The 19,646-nt window shown below is 34.8% G+C and overlaps 1 protein-coding gene and 1 long non-coding RNA gene across 2 annotated transcripts; one reads left to right on the top strand and one right to left on the bottom strand.

Annotated features, from left to right (window-relative positions):
* The first annotated feature begins 2,854 nt into the window (after positions 1-2,854).
* LOC128040539 (uncharacterized) lies at positions 2,855-3,760 on the top strand. Its single transcript, XR_008195141.1, has 2 exons — positions 2,855-3,362; positions 3,465-3,760. It is a non-coding gene; the product is annotated as an uncharacterized LOC128040539 (long non-coding RNA).
* A 1,252-nt stretch (positions 3,761-5,012) lies between these two features.
* On the bottom strand, positions 5,013-10,724 carry LOC105779068 (retrovirus-related Pol polyprotein from transposon RE2). The gene is made up of 9 exons (XM_052629152.1): positions 10,425-10,724; positions 10,309-10,319; positions 10,034-10,117; positions 9,873-9,934; positions 8,947-9,149; positions 8,710-8,775; positions 5,802-7,784; positions 5,355-5,418; positions 5,013-5,256 (listed from the first exon to the last, which is right to left on the bottom strand). Exons 1-7 carry the CDS (start codon positions 10,722-10,724, stop codon positions 5,814-5,816), a joined length of 2,697 nt encoding a protein of 898 aa, XP_052485112.1. The 3' UTR covers positions 5,013-5,256; positions 5,355-5,418; positions 5,802-5,813.
* Between the last annotated feature and the right edge of the window lie 8,922 nt (positions 10,725-19,646).

The raw sequence follows: 19,646 nt of genomic DNA, 5'->3' as shown, positions 1-19,646 counted from the left end.
AAATAGTAATTTACTTAAAGAAATCATTTGCGATAACACAATTTTAGAAAAATAAAATTTTGTTTCGACATGCGAATCGAACACTTAACATTTAAAATTTTTGTATACAAATGGACACATATTGAAAAAGATCCCAAAGGGATCAAATATGAATAAAGTATATCCATTGAATACCCCAGTAGTTATAAAATCACTAGATGTGAATAAAGACAATTTATCATCATTAAGGGAATGATAAAGAAATAATTGGTTTAGCAATACCATATTGTAGTGCTATGAAATTATTGATGTATCTTGGTAATAACACATTCTATTAAATGTATGATGTGTCTTTAAGTGAAAGTGTACGAAGATAATGTTATATGTTAGTTGCAAGGATGATATCTATTAAAGAAGATTCGTCAATATATATTTCTCCAAAATTCTTTTTCACTTATGACCTTAGAAGAATGATAATATAAATGTTTAGTAAATCTATTTAAGTGGTCATTTGAAAAGCTAGTATTTAAAATTGAAATAATTAGAATCTGAGATATTATGTGATATTATTATGAGGGGAAATAAGTATGCGCTGGTCTTTTTTTCCCTTTGATCGAGGTTTTGTCCTACTGAGTTTTTTTGATAAGTTTTTTTGATGAGGTAGCATATTAGGCGCATTAAAAATATGTATGTTCTTTTTCCTTTTCTAAGAAAATTTTCCCGTAAGGTATTATTTTTTTATCTTCTTGAAGTTTTAACGAAGCATATTATCTATCAATAGATATTTAAAGGGAAGAGTTCAAATATTTCTATTATAAAGTGGATGTTATTAGGATAAGAAGTTTGATATACTTTAGGACCACAATATAATGTCTAGTAGAGGTGCAATTTTACATCATTTATAATTTTCATGTTTATAAATATAGTTTTTTTGAGAAGCATGGTAAAGAATCCATTGATGAATAAATGAAACACATACTTGGTAAAAGTATTATGGAGGCCTTTTTAGTAGGAGTTAAATTGCATTTTGCCCATTTTACTCTAAAAATGGACAAATTAATCCCTACATGTTAGATCAAAGAGTAAGCTGGTAATTTCTATTAAAAAGATCATCTATTTCTACTATTAAAAATTGGCCTAGATGACAGAAATAACCAGACAATTACACGTGACATGCCAGATGGACCAATTTTAATCGTAGAAACTGATATAATTTTTAACAGAAAAACCGATTTTCTCTTTGATCTAACGTACATGTACTAATTTACCCATTTTTAGTAGACGAGACAGAATGCAACCCGACTCATAATGCAAGAACCTCCATGATAATTTCACCTAATTACTTCTCTCTTTATTTTACTATCTCTTGTTCCTTTTACTTCATTTGTTCTTATTTTACAACAATATATATATATATATATATTTCTATAGTTATACTTATATTTTTAATTAATTTAAAAATAAATAAAAATAAAAAGAGGCAGATCAAGTACCTACATTGAAAGAAAAAATCGGACTTGACCTGATTTAGATCAAGCTTTACCCTATTCGTCCTTGAGTATCTTTATGGAAAAGCTGCATCGTTGATGCTAAATTGACATCCTTTGGATTTATTAAGATGGAATTTTAAAATTATTGAATTTCATTAAATTATGTTATTACTTTCATTACTACAATTTATGCATTGCATGAGATTAATAGTAAAATTTGAACTAATAGTGGTCATAATTGAAATTTCAAAAAACGAAAAATATATGAGCTAAAATTGATCAAATTACAATATAAAAACTGAATACACAACTTATAGTTAATACAAAGACTAAGGGCAAATTTTGACCAATTAAACATGTATTCATTCTTTTCTCAATTTACGCATAGTATAGGGACTAAATTCGAATTTGCTAGTTTTAGTAGAGTTATAGCGGAAGAAATAGGGTTGATAGGTTGTAATGTACAGCAGTTAAGAGACTGCTCAACCAGAAATGCTTGCAAAGCACATGCTTCAGCCTCCTTTCAGTGGATAATGCCAAGCAGATTAAGCAAAAAAAGGTGATGCCAATTGCCCAGAGTATCCAATGACACACCATGCTTTTACTAACTAATCATCTTCTCTTTAGCTTAAGCTAAACCTTAAATTCAAAGTCTTCACTTGGTTTTTAGTTTAGTTTAATTTTAATACACCATCTCATCACCCCCATTCATTTGTAAATGCCAAAATGTGAGGAGTGTCCCCACAAACGCAAAAGCATTGAAAGAAAATCCAACCAACCGTCTGACTATGGCCCCCAACACCCCCTTTTTTCCCTTCCATAATTTTTTAATTGAGAATCTTTGGTGGTAAGCATACATGAGAAATGCAATGTCCAAAACATCTTGCCTACTCACTGTCGGTTTCTTCTCAATAACACACACATTTCCCCTCCTCTTCCATTGATTAATCGAAATTTTATGGTTCTAGTTGTTTCTTATCCCAATTATTTGGAATTAAGCGTCGTTTTTGGTCTTGAGGAAATTGCATACAAGTCTACTATGCGTTCTCTGTGGGGTTTTTAAAAAAAGAGAAAACCAGTTCAATTATCGGTTCACAGAAGTTCACTCAAAAGTCCATTCAATCCATTTTTGAGATCATTTTATCAATTGATTCCTGAGCAGACCGATCCGACTTCAACAATCTTAGTTTATTCTATGTATAATATTTTTCAAATCATACAAGAACAGTCAACATGTATATGTTACATCATCACTCATCACATGTTTAAAAATAAAATCAAATTATTTAACTAAATTAGTGAAAAGGAAGTTGGCATTAAGACTGAAATACACATTTCAAAAGGCAAAGAATAAGAAATGATGAAATTATAGTGGAGGAACTAAATTCATGAAAAAAATTCCGAGTACTAAAACTTTCTATGCAATTTCACCCTCAATTGAAAATTGTGTTCATATAGGGAATTCTAACATGATAAAACTCTCTCTCAATTATATAGTAATTGTTACTTTGCAGTGTTAAAGACATGTTTTGAGTAATACTGGAGCAAAATCTAAGCAATACCCTACCTCCTGAATCCTAACTACAATGTTAATAATAATTTTTACATACTTTTGTATAATTGTTGTTATCTGCCGTGTCGTATGCATATAATTTGTTTTGCTGACCACCATTAGTTTAATGGGCAACGGGAAGTTTAGGAATTGAAACCCACAAATCATTGATATTTATATATAAATATGTAGGAAATAAAAGGAGAAGCAGAAGAGGAGCTACTTGAACAACCCAAAGATGGAGAAGTGGAGAGGGTGGCTTCGCTTTGAACGCTCACTTGCTTTTCCAACTAAATGTATACTTTTAAAGGTCACAAAGCATCTCAGGCCGAAGGCTGAAGGTAAATTAAAAAAAAAAAAAAAAAACCCTATTAGATTCTATTTCTATGCTAATATATATGTGTGGTGTTGTACGTAACCAAAGTTGAAGGCAATAATGACAGGGAAAAGGCAGGGGCTGCTAGGACTTTACAAGGACTTGGAGGGTTGTGGCGAATATGAAGATATACAAGTTATGTGGAAGATGGTTCAGTCTTCTTGCCCATCAACTGCCCACAAAACCAGAAGAACCAAAAGGCCTTATTCTTGGAGGATCAACTTCTGTTTTAGGCCAAGCTAACCCCATCAAGGTTTTTGATTGAGATGTAAATAATAGCAGCCAAGAACAGATTTTGTTTGCTTCCATCTTTTCTTTGGTTAAAACCCACTTTTATGAAATGTTTAGAAATCTGAACCGGAACTCGTCGGGAAAAAAATATATTATACAACCGTTATGCTACGAAGACAACTCCGTTTCTTTCCTTGAAAATATTTTTCGCAAAATAGATTGATTTTTTAAAAATAAAAATATTTTCGAGTGCTTAGATTATCTGCAAAATATTTTCTGTTATTCGATAAATTTCTTGAAATTATTTCTAAATTACAAGTTGTTTTTATTTTCTAAACATAAATATGTTTGTTACAAAATATTATAATACAATTTCCTTTTGACAATGAAGTTTATTTTATAATAAGATAATAGTTTGTGATAATCAATGTCATTATGAGAGTACATATTGACACATTAGAGTTGTAAAGAATATATGAAGCTAAATATTATTTAAACAAATACTTATATTTATATAATTAAAATATTCATATTTCGTACTAGTTTAAAACATGTCATAAGTCCTTGTATTTTTCAGAATTTAAAATTTTGTCCATATACTTTTATTTTTGAGAATTTAGTCCTACTTTTTAGATATCAAAATTCAAGTTCAAATTGTTAGCACTATTAAAAATATTTTATTAAATTTAGGTTCATTATAACGTCATTTGTTAATTACATGACTACTAAGTGAGCATTTTTATTGAAAATGTGACATCAACAAAATTGACAAAAAATTAACAATATTAACAATTGGACTTGATTTTCAAATCAAAAGTAGAGGACTAAATTCTTGAAAATAAAAGTACAAGGATTAAATTCCAAATTTGTGAAGAGTACATTGACTTATTGCATATTTTAGCCTTTATCTATAAAACCTTTATTATTAAAATATTTATAATTGTAATAAATATTTATTATTAAAATAATATTAAATATTTTTCAATAATATATGAAGAAATATTATTTAAAACAATCATTTTAAAATTTATTATTAAAATAAAATTAAAATATTAAAAAATAAATTATATTGAAAATTTATTTTATGATTAAATATAAATAATTAAATATGTATGTTTAATAATATTGAAAATTATAATATTTTATATTAATAGTTTAATAGTTTTCAATATTTTTAAAATTAAAATAAAATTTTACTATTCATATAATAATATTAAGCTTAATTTAAGTTAATTTTTATATGAAAATAAAATACCTAACACTTTTCCAGAAAATTACTTACCTTTTTCAAGAGGGTAAGTTATTTTAGAGGAAAAAAATTTTATTTTCCGAACTATTTTTCACTAAACAAATAGGAAAATGTAGAAAATATTTTCCGTGAAAAAAACTCTTTAGAAGAAGCTTTTGTTATTTGTTTATACAATCTTACTAGGAAATATTACAAAGCACACACAAAGTTCAGAGAGGCCTTTTATGCATATCGTTCCTCTCCCCTAAAATGTTAAGATGGTAAAGCTACTAAAGGGGTTACTGCAACAACAGTTTATTGTTGTCCACATATATGTCTTATAACATCTCCTATGCAGCGCCACCCTCATGGAGAAGCATTTGATCAAAGTGCCACACTCCTGCAAGTCAGACCAAGCAATTGCCCTCGGTGATTAGTGAGAAATGGAGAGGACTTTTTATGTAGTGAATGCAAAATTGATCCAAAGAGAATGCTTACCGTGGCCTTTTCCAACAAGCCTTAATTGAGCAACATATTCTGATATCTTCTTAATGGCTTCTACCTATAAAAATTTTAGATAGTCAATGTCAAAAAGCTGCGTATATTATAAAAGAAACTATAACATTGATGTATTCTGAAAGCAAAACATAAAAGATGAAGAAATCATGATGTTTATGAATTAGAAAGAAATCACAGATAACATAATAAAAAGAAGGAAAAAAAAGAACAAGTGAGAGAGATTTTGAGTGTAACACTCTATTTCTTATTCAACATTTTAAGCATTCAGAATGAAGAGTAGCACCTAGGCTACTTATAGCAGTTCAGGTGTTCTAGATAATTTGCTAGTAAAAAATAACAAACAAGTTACAGCTGTACCAGAAATAACAGACTTAAATCATAAGCTAGTATCAAGTATTAACAGAAATACTAAACCAGCACAAGCACCTTGCGAGAAAGCTATATTGTGCTTATCTCAAACATATTATCGAACACCTGTATATCATTCTTACTGCCTGATATTCCCCCTGTTTTCTCCTCCTCCGAGAAAACAAAAACCGTGGATACTGAGCAGAGTTGACATAATCCAAGCTTTGATCGCAGCGCAACAAATTGAGATTCACTTAAAGGTTTAGTGAATAGATCCGCAACTTGATTGTGTGCAACAATATGATTGATTTGAAGATCACCCTTTACTACTTTTTCCCGGACAAAATGAAGATCAAGTTCAACATGTTTCATCTTGGAATGAAGAACAGGATTTGCTGATATCTGGACAGCACCAGAATTGTCGCACCATATAGTTGGAATTCCACAGCACTTCTCTCCAAGATTAGTCAGAAGATGAATGAACCAAGCGATGTCAGCCGCAGTATTGGCGACACTTCGAAATTCTGCCTCAAATGTGGAGCGTGCCACTACATGTTGCTTCTTGGATGACCAACCAATGAGGTTGCCACCTATGTAGATACAGAAACCAGAAGTAGACCTCCTATCTTCAAGAGAGCTGCCCCAATCCGAATCTGAAAAAGCTGTAATATCAACCTGATCCGGTGGAGTGTAATAAAGGCCAAACTCGATAGTTCCTTGAAGATATCGTAGTACTCGTTTGACTGCCACCCAGTGCTTGTCAGTTGGAGAATGCATGAACTGACTGAGTTTGTTTACAGCAAAAGCTATATCGGGACAGGTAAGACATGCATATTGAAGTCCACCCACAATGCTTCTATATAAAACAGCCTTGGACGTAGGTAACAATTGACCATCAGTTGAAGTGAGAGTAGGAGACACGACCATTGGAGTGGGTACGGAGCCAGCAGAAGTCATCTCAGCACGATTGATTAACTCACGAATATACTTTTTCTGCGATAGATGTAGAGTTCCATTACATCTAAGCACTTCTACTCCAAGAAAATAATGCAAAGGTCCCAAATCCTTAAGGGAAAACGCTTTGTTTAACTGATGAATAACATCACTTAGTTCCTTCGAATTGCTACCAGTGAGAATAATGTCATCAATATATACCAGACACCATACCCTAGTTCCTTCATTTTGACGTGTGAATAAAGAAGGGTCAGCACATGAAGCTTGAAAATTCAGATTGGAACACAACAAATCTTTGAGCTTTTGAAACCAAGCTCTCGGCGCTTGTTTGAGACCATAAAGGGCCTTTCGTAGTTTGCAAACAAGAGGTTGACCTTCGATATTTCGCTGCTCAAAATCGGGGGGTTGTTGCATATACACTTCCTCAACAAGATCTCCATTGAGGAAGGCATTGTTGACATCTACTTGCCTCAATTCCCAACCATGAGTAACTGCCAAGGAAAGGAGAGTGCGAACAATATTTGCTTTTGTAACTGGACTGAACGTGTTATGAAAGTCGAAGCCTATTTTCTGAGCATAACCCTTGGCAACCAGCCGAGCTTTGAATCGATCCACAGTACCATCAGCTCGTTTCTTTACCTTGAACAACCACTTGCATCCCACAGCATGTCGATTTGGTGGTAAGGGAACTAAGTCCCAAGTTTGATTTCTCACCAAAGCATCAAGTTCATCATGAACGGCTTGTTGCCATTGAGGAAACCGCATAGCTTCATGAATATCTACAGGAGAAAAAGGTATATTAGTAACTTGATAAGTGATAATTTTCAGTTTTACAATACCTGACTTGCCCCTTGTGATCATGGGGTGACTATTAAGTTGGGACGGGTTTGGTATATCTTGAGACTGCACTTCAAATGAAGGTGCAGATGCAGAATTTGGCAAACTTTGAGACTGATGCCCATCGTGTGAAAAATTAGGTGAGTGATCCTGAGATGAGGAAGTCCAATTTATGTTAGAATCATTATTTTGAGAGTTGAACGAAGTAAAACCAGAATTTGGAGAATGAGATGGAGGATGAGTAGATATTAGTGATGGCGATTTAGACTGCTGCAATGAAGAGCAAAAATTAGTATTAGTAGTTAAATCAGGTGGCAAAACAGTAGGTAAATGAACTGTAGTAAATGGAGTGTGTGAAGAAGGTGAAGAAATGCGCATGTCATCCTTTAGTGAAAAAGGAAAAATATCTTCCTGAAACTTAACATGTCGAGATATATACACTCGACCATTAGGTGCAAGACACTTATAACCATTATGATTAGCAACCGTGCCCAAAAAAATGCAAGATATAGACTGAAACTGCAGTTTATTGTGATTATAAGGTGTCAACAAGGGAAAACAACGACATCCAAAACATAACATTGATGTATATTATAAAAGAAACTATAACATTGATGTATTCTGAAAGCAAAACATAAAAGATGAAGAAATCATGATGTTTATGAATTAGAAAGAAATCACAGATAACATAATAAAAAGAAGGAAAAAGAAGAACAAGTGAGAGAGATTTTGAGTGTAACACTCTATTTCTTATTCAACATTTTAAGCATTCAGAATGAAGAGTAGCACCTAGGCTACTTATAGCAGTTCAGGTGTTCTAGATAATTTGTTAGTAAAAAATAACAAACAAGTTATAGCTGTACCAGAAATAATAGACTTAAATCATAAGCCAGTATCAAGTATTAACAGAAATACTAAACCAGCACAAGCACCTTGCGAGAAAGCTATATTGTGCTTATCTCAAACATATTATCGAACACCTGCATATCATTCTTACTGCCTGATAGTCAAAGCACAACTTTATTAGAATCTATGTTGCTTAGAGTCTTTATTTTTATTAAAATATCGTGTTTAGACTTGTGTTACACATGAATACGAGTATATGACCTTCAAGAGTCCTCCAAAAGTATTGTTTTTGGTTATTTGAAAGAACCCTTTTTGATACTAAGAGAAGAGTTGAGAGACTTGTGCTCACCTGCTCAGACAAGAACTCACTTTCAATGAAATCTGCCACCTGAGGGTCATTGTTTTTCTCTGCTACCTGTTACTCATCAAGAATAAATAGTACAACCAATGAGAACTAAGTTACAGGCTTATTAGTTAAACACCTTGATCTACATCTATGGCTCAGAGTTACAAAACAGGTTAGAGCTGTTAATAGTACTCTGTTTTCAGGATTTTGGATACATGTCATTAGGTTAAGAAGTATTACATTGTGCAGGCTTGAAAGCTTCTCGTTAATCAACTTCTCCAACGACAATGCTAATTCCACAGCTGAATAAGAGGTATATAGAGCTATAGAGCAAAATATTTTAGCTCTTGAAAGTGTGTTTTTTTGGGTTTGGATCTCCAATAATTTCAAAATCCTTAACCAAAGTGATACTTTTTCTTTAGATAACCGGTTAATTCCATCAACTTTTTAATGATTTAACATTCACAACTAATAATACAACACCATATGGCAACATAGACATGTGACACGTATTATTTAAAATGAAAAATTATAAAATATTTAAAAATTATAAATTTATAAAACTATAAAAATTCAAGAAATAAATTCTATACATATCATAAAAATAATAAAAACTGAAAATTATAGTTTTATTAAAAATCAATGTTTTTATATTATTTTTAAAATTATAAATAAAATAAAATTACTCAAGAAAATGCATTAACCTAAACAAATAGATGTTCATGTTAACATTAATTTATCTAGGTTTATTATGCAAGTGAAATAAAATAGTTAAAAATATTTTTTTAAAATATTTTTAAAAAAATTAACTTTTAAAAATATATAGTACTTTTTGAGAAACGTGATATTATTAGAAAAAAAAGTACAAAATAAATAAATAAATAAATAAATAAATAATAACCTTATCTAACACTAATATGAAAAGGTGCAAAATTATGAGAAAATATTTTCAAGCATGAAGCCACTAATTTAGTGAGAATAAGCACAGTGGTTTACCATATAATGCATCTCCTTTCTCTGCATGTTCAAACTCTGAAAGGGGCATCAGTATGGGGTGCAGTTTTACTCTTCCTCCACGTATGTTCTATTTATACATATATATCAGTTCAACACAAGTATAATAAATAAACCAGGCAGGCTAATAAACAAAATAGACGTTCAAGAACCTGATACTCCATCAACTTCTCTGCCATGTTCTCTTTTCTCCTTCATTAGATTCCTTAACAACCTGATTGCAACAACATCAACTATTATTCATTAGTTACAAAAATGAAGACATTTGGGGAGTTTTTCTTGTGCGTGTGTGTGTGTGTGTGTGTTTTCTTACTTGGTTAAGCCTTTGAGAGCAATATTGTCTCTATCGAAGTAAGCATACAAAGAGTGGTACACATAGGACACGCTGTATTCCACACTGTAACACAAAAAAATAACCTCAAATAAATCTGAAAATCTTAGCACGCACATAAAAGCAGGGATTTAAATAGCGGTCTGTTACCGAAATAGCGGCCGTTATATAGCGGTAACGGCACCGTCTGAAACCGCTACTGCCGAAACCGCTATTATATTTTACAATAAGTTGTGTGATTTTTTTTTAAAATTTACGACCGCGATACCTGCAATGACCGCAATAGCATCCGTTATGTCCGCAACCGTGATAAACGCAATTCAACCAAAAACGCGGCCGCGACCGCAATTTAAATCCCTGCTTAAAAGATTACAGCAACAGTGAAGTAGGGCACTGACTTAATTTGCTCGTTGATTGCGGCCTCACAGTCATCTGTATATTTTTGGCGAGCAAGTGAAACCTGAAGAGTCACTGGAATATCAAAATCCTCCTTCTTGAACTCTTCAAATGGCTGAAACACTACCCCTGTAAGTGCAAGGTTTTCGGTTTCCAAGGAAGTAGAAATCCCAGAAGCCCTTCCATGATGTTTCCTTGGCGGGAAGAAACTCGGAGCAGATGATAATGCGAGGAACATCCAAAGGGGACGAGAACATGAGACCGAGCTCAAAAACATAGCTGTGACTATGAGGAGATTGGATTCTAAGAACTGGGTCTTTTACAGAAGAAAGGTAGTTGATGGAAGATGGGATTGAAGGGGGATACATCATACATAGAAATATGGCATAGGTTGGGGGAATATTCCTGGAATTCCAGAGTGGATGAGGATGGTTTTAGAGCGTCTGATAGGAAATGGGTAGACGATGGTAGATGAAAACACGTACGCTGGCGCGTGCCGAACTCGTGGTCTATCCACTCCAACTTGCTTTTGTGGAAATAGAAATTAGAAAGGCCGAAAATATCCTGTCCACATTGCAATATTTGGGCATTTTACCAAAAAAACCCATTTTTTTTAAAAATTACTGAAATGGGCCAATTATTTAATTATTTACCGGAATGGTCCATTTTTCGGCAAATCGCGTCTATGTCGGTAGCGATGCCGGGGACGCTTAGGAAATCGCGTCTCGTCGTATGAAGTTCTCGACGTGGCAACAAATCGCGCCTCTAGGGCGCGATTCACCGCCACGCCAAGAACTCGCTACCGACGTGACGTGATTTCTGAAACCAATAGCGTTAGAGGGACGCGATTTTTCCGTTTTTCCCATGTTAGGTTTTTTCGGCTTTTAGGGCTTAGGGTTCAGGCTTTTTAGGGTTTTTAGGTCTTTGAAGAAATAATTTCGAGTTGACATTTCTGATCAAATAGTATAAAATCGCTTCTAACAGGATGCTATTTGAGAAGAATTTGTGAAATCGCGCCCTCGTGGATGCACTTTAGCTACAGTAGGTCATGGAAGAAATAATTTTTTTTTGACATTTCTGAGAAAATAGTATAAAATCGCTTCTAGTAGGATGCTATTTGAGAAGAATTTGTAAAATTGCGCCCTCGTGGACGCGCTTTTGCTACAGTCGGTCATGGAAGAAATAATTTTTTTGACGTTTTTGAGCAAATAGTATAAAATCGTTTCTAGCAGGATGCTATTTGAGAAGAATTTGTGAAAATCACGCCCTTGTGGACGCGCTTTTGCTACAGTAGCATGTTTGGGCTGAGGCTATAAATTAGGCAGAAAATGTTCTCAGAATGCATAAGTCACAGCAGAAACAATTTAGAGAGGCTAAGAAGGTTAGAGTTTCAAATATGAGTGAACGTATTAGTGCTGTTATTTACTACGATGGTGAGGTTTTCCACGTCGAGAATGGTGTTGTTTTTTTGTCGGAGAATACGGTGCGACTGATTTTTAACTAGAACATAGATTTGACAGAACTTCGTAAAAGAATTAGGCGTAAAATTTTCGGAACGACGCCAATGAAAGTTCTGTCTATCACGTATCGATTTTGTTCTTCTGTTGATCTGGTGACATATGACTCGTTCGACATAAAAGGTGCTCGTAGCTTGGAGGCAATGGTGTAGAATTATCTTGCTAGTGGAGCACTTTATATTGAGTTATATGTACAATTTACATCGCCAACTGATATACTTGTGACCGGTGTTCGAGATGTATACACGACCCCTGACTGACACTCGGTTAGCGGGTTATAAAATACGGAACAACCCATGTTCGGTAGCGGTATTGAGTGCACATCCCCCGTAAGACACTCTGTCGGTGGATGAGACATGTACGTTGGTGGGTCGACGTTTGATGCTGGAAATACGTACTGGGGAACGGCATCAAGTTCTAGTGGGTGGCAATCTACATCCAATTGGAGACGTTATAAAATGCCCAGAAGAAGGGATGACGTACTCCCTACGACGTCAACCGGTGAAGGGACCTCATACGCTGCAAATGATTGTGGGTTAGAAGATGACTCTGATGTGGATCCACCTCGAGAGCTCGGGCCGGATGGTGCAGAAGTTGGCTTATTTTCTGAACTGGAGCCTATTCCAACATAATCTGAAGATGTTAAAAGGAGTTTAGATGAAGAAGAAAATCCACGATTCAGAGCATACTCACCTCCAGCCCACATGCATAATGTCGATCTGTCCGCAGATGATGCGTTAGAGTTTCTAGATCTACCATACCGGTTGCGTGATCATACAAGTTCGGGGGTAGATTCCGGTGAATTTGAAGTTGGTAATCAGTTTACCAACAATGATAGTTTTATTGGTGCTTTGAAACAACATAGCATAAAAAACGGCATTAACTACCACGTCGTTAAATCCAAATCTGATAAGTTTGAGGCGAAGTGTGCGGTCCAAGACGGCACATGTTCATGGAAAATCTACGCCTCGTTAAGGAAAAGGACAGGGTTGTAGGAGATTAAAAAGTACAAAGGTCCACATACATGTGCTGCAGGTATAGTATTGACAGTTTCTGAATAATACTTTTATTATGCAATGTTGCATTATTTAATGTACTGGGTTTATAGGTGTTTCACAAGATCATCCCAAGAAGGATTCAGCTATGTTAGCTAGCTTGATATTGCCCACGGTAAAAGCAGATCCCAGGACTTCAGTGCCGGTGTTAATTGCCAATATCCGTAGCCAAATGGAGTACACACCCTCTTACCGTAAGGCTTGGATAGCTAAGCAAAAGGCGTTAGAGAATAAGCATAGTGGGTGGGACGCCTCATAAAATGAAATATGGCAGTGGTGTCAGGTGCTAGAGAGATACGTCCCAGGTGCCATCACAAACCTTGAAACGGAACATACGTACTACAACGACCGATTGCTACGTGGATGCCAAGTGTTCAAATGCCTGTTTTGGACCTTTAAGCAATGCCGAGACGCATTTCTATACTGCAAGTCGTTGGTACAAATTGACGATACCTTTATGTTCGGTAGGTATACTCATCGGCTATTGCTTGCAGTGACACAGGATGGCGGTGGGAGAATTCTTTTGATTGCATTTGCAATAACACCGGGGGAGTCGTCTGATGACTGTGATTTATTTCTCTCTAGGTTAAGGAGGCATGTGTGCCCCCAACCTGATATATGTTTTATTTCAGATCATGGCGCCGGTATACTAGCTGCATTTGATCGACAGAAAAGCTTATGGCAGTGCACACACCATAGATATTTCCTAAGACACGTTGCTTCGAACTACTACAGGCAATATCCATCTAAGAGCGAACGATGATAAGTGACCAACATGGGTATTTAGTCTATATCTGTGTTATTTCGTTTGTCAATTTGAATTAGTTTTATTGGTAGAAGTGGTATAAATTATTCGCTATGATCTTATATTGGCAGGGTATGAAATAAATAAAGATCGTTTTCACGAGATGTTGGCAATTTTACATTAAATTAACGGAGAAGGGGCGGACTACCGTTGTAACATACATTTCGAACAATGGGAACAATCATACGATGGTGGCCTACGATATGGCCATATGACGTCGAACCTGGCTGAATGCATCAATTCTGTTCTTAAAGGAACGCGCCATCTACCGATAACATCGGTTGTGCGAGAGACATATTTTCGTTTGGAGGCGCTATTTCCAAAGCGAACAGCAAGTTACGCAGTCCAGATGTAGGGAGGACATGTATGGTACAGTAAGGTAGTTCAAGAAATTAACAAGGCCAAGGCGAGGGCAAACACCTTGCATATAGTGTGTCACGATCGAGACAATTTATGGTTTCGCGTGACAGAGTTTGACAGACCGCACCAAGAGGTTGTTGGCGGGCAATATCGTGTACACTTGCGAAATAGGACTTGTGACTGTGGGATGTTTGATGCACTTCGATATCCATGCGCGCATGTTATTGCAGCTTGTCAGAATCTCCGTCTGAATCCGATGAGTTATGTGGACGAAGTGTACAAATTAGAAAACATGTACAACGTCTGGAGACACGTTTTCCCACCGGTCCCAGATGAACGTAAGTGGCCGCCCGTATCTTTTGCTCCTTTTAAGCTGTTACCGGATAGAGAATTATGTCGTAAACCTAAGGTTCGACCTTGCTCGACTAGAATACGTAACAATATGAATATCCGAGAAATAGCCAGTCAAACGAAGTTGTGCGGATGGTGTAGGAATTCAGGCCATACAAGTCGATAATGCCCTAATCGCAATAGTTGAATGTAATTGTAAAAAAAAATTTAAGTTCGTGAAATTATTAATTGATAAATTGTATTAATGGTTAGTAAAAATTATCAAATTATATAAAATTATTAATTGTTAGTACCAGTCAAAACATTTTTCTAAATCTAACATTATGTGAATGTAAAATTATTAATTGATAAATTGTATTAATGATTAGTAAAATTATCAAATTATATAAAATTATTAATTGTTAGTACCAGGAAAAACATTTTCCAAATCTAACATTATGTGAAAGTAAAATTATTAATTTAGTTTAGGGTTTTAATTAAATTAGGTTAGGGTTTTAATTTAATTAGGTTAGGTTTTTAATTTAAGGGGTTAGGGTTTTTAAGTTTAGGGTTTTTAATTTAATTAGGTTAGGATTTTTAAGTTAAGGGGTTAGGGTTTTTAAGTTTAGGGGTTAGGATTTTTAAGTTTAGAGTTTAAAGATTTTAATTAAATTAGGTTAGGGTTTTTAAGTTTAGGGTTTAGGGTTTTAAGTTAATTAGGTTAGGGTTTTTAAGTTAAAGGGTTAGGGTTTTTAAGTTTAAGGTTTAGGGTTTTTAATTTAATTAGGTTAGGTTTTAATTTAATTAGGTTAGGGTTTTTAAGTTAGGGTTTGGGTTTTAATTAAATTAGGTTAGAGTTTTTAAGTTTAGGTTTAGGGTTTTAATTAAATTAGATTAGGGTTTTTAAGTTTAGGGTTTAGGGTTTTAATTAAATTAGGTTAGTGTTTTAAAGTTAATTAGGTTAGGGTTTTTAAGTTAAGGGGTTAGTTAGGTTTTTAATTAAATTAGGTTAGGGTTTTTAAGTTTAGGGTTTAGGTTTTTAATTAAATTAAGTTAGGGTTTTAAGTTTAGGTTTAGGGTTTTAATTAAATTAGGTTAGGGTTTTAAGTTTAGGGTTTAGGGTTTTAATTAAATTAGGTTATGGTTTTTAATTTAATTAGGTTAGGGTTTTAATTAAATTTGGTTAGGGTTTTTAAGTTTAGGGTTTAATGTTTTAATTTAATTAGGTTAGAGATTTTAAGTTTAGGGTTTAGGGTTTTTAATTAAATTAGGTTGGGGTTTTAATTAAATTAGGTTAGGGTTTTAATTTAATTAGGTTAGGTTTTAAGTTAATTAGGTTAGGGTTTTAAAGTTAAGGGGTTAGGGTTTTAAGTTTAGGGTTTAAGGTTTTAATTAAATTAGGTTAGGGTTTTTAATTTAAGGGTATTAATGGTTAGTAGAATTCTCAAATAATATCAAAAATTTTTATTTTATTACATCAAATAAACTTCTATTTTATTACATCAAATAATATCAAAATATTCAAAATATTTGTACAAATAAATTTAAATACGGCAATCAATGTCTATGCCCGGGGGATTCAGTGCCACATGGCGACAAATCGTGATTCTGTACCGGATTCCTCCTTTCTCTAGCTTCCGGCGTCGGTTGTTGTTCCTCCAGTGGGGATTTTGGTTCTTCCGGTACGACATCTGGTTGTCGAGCTTGGGACGATGATCCACCTTCAAAGAATAGTGTATGTGGAGGTGTTTGCATCACAAACGGCGATGGTGTTTGAAACCCATACATTGGTGGGGATTGGTAAAAAGGAGAGCTCCCTGACAGCCCCTCTTGCGATCCCTCGTGCGCCGCTAGCCTATACATCGGCGGTCCACTCGACATAACAAGAAATGGAGCTGAACCGAGCATTTGGCTCCAACCTGCCATAGGACTCGGAAAAGGGTACATATAAGGGTTAGGATACATATAAGGGCTAGGAAACGCACCTGACATCATCTGAAAAGGCAGTTGAGTGGGTATTATCGGTTGAACTGCTGCGTCGGGTGACTGTGTCGGTGCTTTTGTTGGGCTTGGTGATTGCATAGCCGCTGATGATGAGCCGGGTGAATGTCTGGGCCTCGTTGAGGGGCTGCCTTCGTCGTCTTGTCGTCTTGGATTTAGAGGCCTGTACCTTTCCCTTTCGACACGTATTTTCCGTTGCCTTTCCTCTGGCGTCAGTAAATACGGCTTGCCATGGATCCTAAACCATGGCATGTATTCTGGAATGCACGCTAACTCCGGAACGATGATTGGTTCCCGAGTAGGTATATATTCATATCGATCTTCCCATATTTTCATGTACTCGGACCAGTATCTCGTCCAATCCGTATTCAATTACCGAAGGTCGACTTTGTGTTGATCGTTAAACACCTCAGGATCCACGGGAATCAGTTGTCTACATCCAAACTGTCGTAGCACTCTGTCTGTCTGGTGAGGCTCCACGGTTGCGTAGTTGATCAACACGACTTTCACGTGCCAAGCTTGTGGATTTTGTAAGAACTCTTCTGGGATTACTGCCCGAATTGCTGGATCCTCGTATAGTGTCTATTGAAACTATAAGAACATGATAGAAATATTAGTTATATACATAATACTAAATACTAAATATTTATCGACTAGCGAATGTATGAAAATATCTATTTTATTTAAAACTTACTTGTGCTTCCGACCGTTGGTCCAATAGAAGCCGTATATCTTCAAGAGAGGACGGTAATCGAGCATGACTTGCCGGATGATTCCACCTAATTAAATAAATTTTTAGCATACTTTTATTTTTAAAAATCTATATAATAATTGTAAAATCTAATATAAAATTTACCTCGTTATGAGTGGGAATGTATATGGGTGGTCCACTCGAGAACGTAGAAATGGAAAGCGAAACGTGCCCACGACTGCAGTAGTGACAGGCAACCTCCAATTTTTGCTCTCCTCGGTCGCGTCGCCCCGCACATCTCCCGATATAATGTTGCCAAGACGGCAGACCCCCAACTCAATTCACCGGCTGCTCTAAAATCAATGAGTTTTAGCAGCTATCTTAGATGTACGCGGCTCCGTGACGTGTCGGGCATCAGATAACCTCCAATTAATTGAAGAATGTATCTCCGAGCATATCTGATTCTTTCAATTTCGGTTGAATCTTCATGCGGATCAGGGAATGTGTCACGTAACCAGCCCATCTCGATCTTACCTCCATCCATTTTCTCCGGAATAGCGCCCAAAAGCTCGTAGCACACCGCCCCCAATCGCTAGATTGGGCAGACCCGGTGACTGGGCTCCCATCCACCGGCAATCCCAATTACAGACTGACATCTTCTAGAGTGATAGTGAACTTTCCACATGGAAGATGGAATGTGTGTGTCTCGGGTCTCCACCTCTCGATCAACGCACTGATTAGTTTCGGGTCCACCTTGCATCCCCGGCCTACTGTCGCCACGTGCCAAAAACCCGCTTCCCGCAGGTAGTTCTCTACCAACGGTGATAGAGGAGCATGCATATTCCGGATATTGCATTCCAATACCCGATCTACAGACTTTTATAACAAATAAAAAATTAATAATTATCTAAAAATGTATAAATAAAAAATTCTTAAATAATATTTAAAAATAAAATTTAATACTTACCTTTTTCATTTGTTCCATCGATATGTGATGCTTATTAAGACGAGTCAATTCTCCGGCCGTTGCTGAAATCGTACAAATTTTTACGGTTTAAAAAAAATTTAAATTTTTTTTAAAATTATTTAAAAAAAGGAGTTAAGAGAAACTTAAGAGGAACTTAAGAGGAACTTAAGAGAATTTTTGAAGAAAATTGAGAGGAAATTTGAGAGAGGATTAGTTTGTGAAAAAAAGGGGTGGGGGTATTTATAGTTTTTTTTTACCGTTGGGGGGGCAACGGTCAAATTTTTGACCTTTGGAGCACTGTTCACACGCGGGTCAAGTCGCGTCCCCTGACATCGCGCTGACGTGGACGCGATTTGCCGAAAAATAGACCATTCCGGTAAATAATTAAATAATGAGCCCATTTCGGTAAATTTTTTTTAAAAATGGCTTTTTTTGGTAAAATGCCTGCAATATTTAGCGTCATCAATGAGCTGTCTCCAAGTGAATTTAAGTTTTCTCAGTTGCACGAGTGTTTCAAGAAAACCCTACTCGCTCGTTCTTTGGTTCAGACAACTGTCTAGGAAGCACATATAGCCTTTGATAATATCCGTACGATGTTTGTGCGAGTGGAAGTTAGTGTAAGCATAAAAAAAGGGTCAAAATTTGCTATTAGACCTTGTATTTTGAGTAATTTGTGTATTTAGTATCTGTACTTTAATTTGATCAATTTTAGTCTCTATACTTTCGAATTTTAAAATTTTAGTCCTAACCCAATGGTAGTATTTAAATTTATTTAGTTAAATTATGTCATTAGTCTCAGTATTATGCTTGAAGTTATAAATTTAGTCCACATTCACCAAATGAATCATTAAATTTTAGTCTTAATACAAATGAAAATTGTTAAATCCATTAACTGGTTTTTGTGAGTAATATGTGAAAATAACAAACAGATATAACATTGCACATGTGATAATATATTTGACACATCAAATTTTAAAAATAATAGAGCTATCATTTAATTAGAACTAAAATCTTCAAGTTCTAAAACTATAGAGACGGAAAATGACCAAATTAAAGTACAAGTACTAAATCCACAACTTACATAGAGTATAGGGTCTAATAGTAGAATTAGACCTAAAAAATGTGTCAATACGTTGGGTTAAAATGAAATTATAAATTGTTGAGTATGAATCATATTTCAGTCAAATTTGAGAGATAATCTCCCAATTAAACTTTGTTTATTTGTTTCATTCGAACTTTGATTAGTCCAAATTATTTTATTATTATTTGACCTACTAATTTAGCTTTTACAATATTATAAAATACATCCATTAAAGATTAGAACTTATAACACTTTTTAGAGAATTTTGTGTTTACATTTTAAGGGTTCTTTATTTTTGGGTTTTGGGGTTTAGTTTTTATCTCCATCTTTTGTACTTTTTGTTCTTTTGCCATTAAATTAAAATTATCTTTACTCGTGGTTTTTATCCTTTT

The sequence above is a fragment of the Gossypium raimondii genome, chromosome 4, assembly GCF_025698545.1.
Source record: "Gossypium raimondii isolate GPD5lz chromosome 4, ASM2569854v1, whole genome shotgun sequence".
Taxonomy (NCBI): Eukaryota; Viridiplantae; Streptophyta; class Magnoliopsida; order Malvales; family Malvaceae; genus Gossypium; species Gossypium raimondii.
Note: the sequence above shows the minus strand (reverse complement) of the source record. Positions and strands in the feature narration are given on the sequence as shown.

Coding starts and splice junctions, on each gene's coding strand:
- LOC105779068 (XM_052629152.1), bottom strand. CDS start 10,724: ATGTTTTTGAGCTCGGTCTCATGTTCTCGTCCCCTTTGGATGTTCCTC. Junction 9,935..10,033: donor GCTCTCAAAGGCTTAACCAA/GTAAGAAAACAC, acceptor TGTTGCAATCAG/GTTGTTAAGGAATCTAATGA. Junction 8,776..8,946: donor AGCTTTCAAGCCTGCACAAT/GTAATACTTCTT, acceptor GATGAGTAACAG/GTAGCAGAGAAAAACAATGA.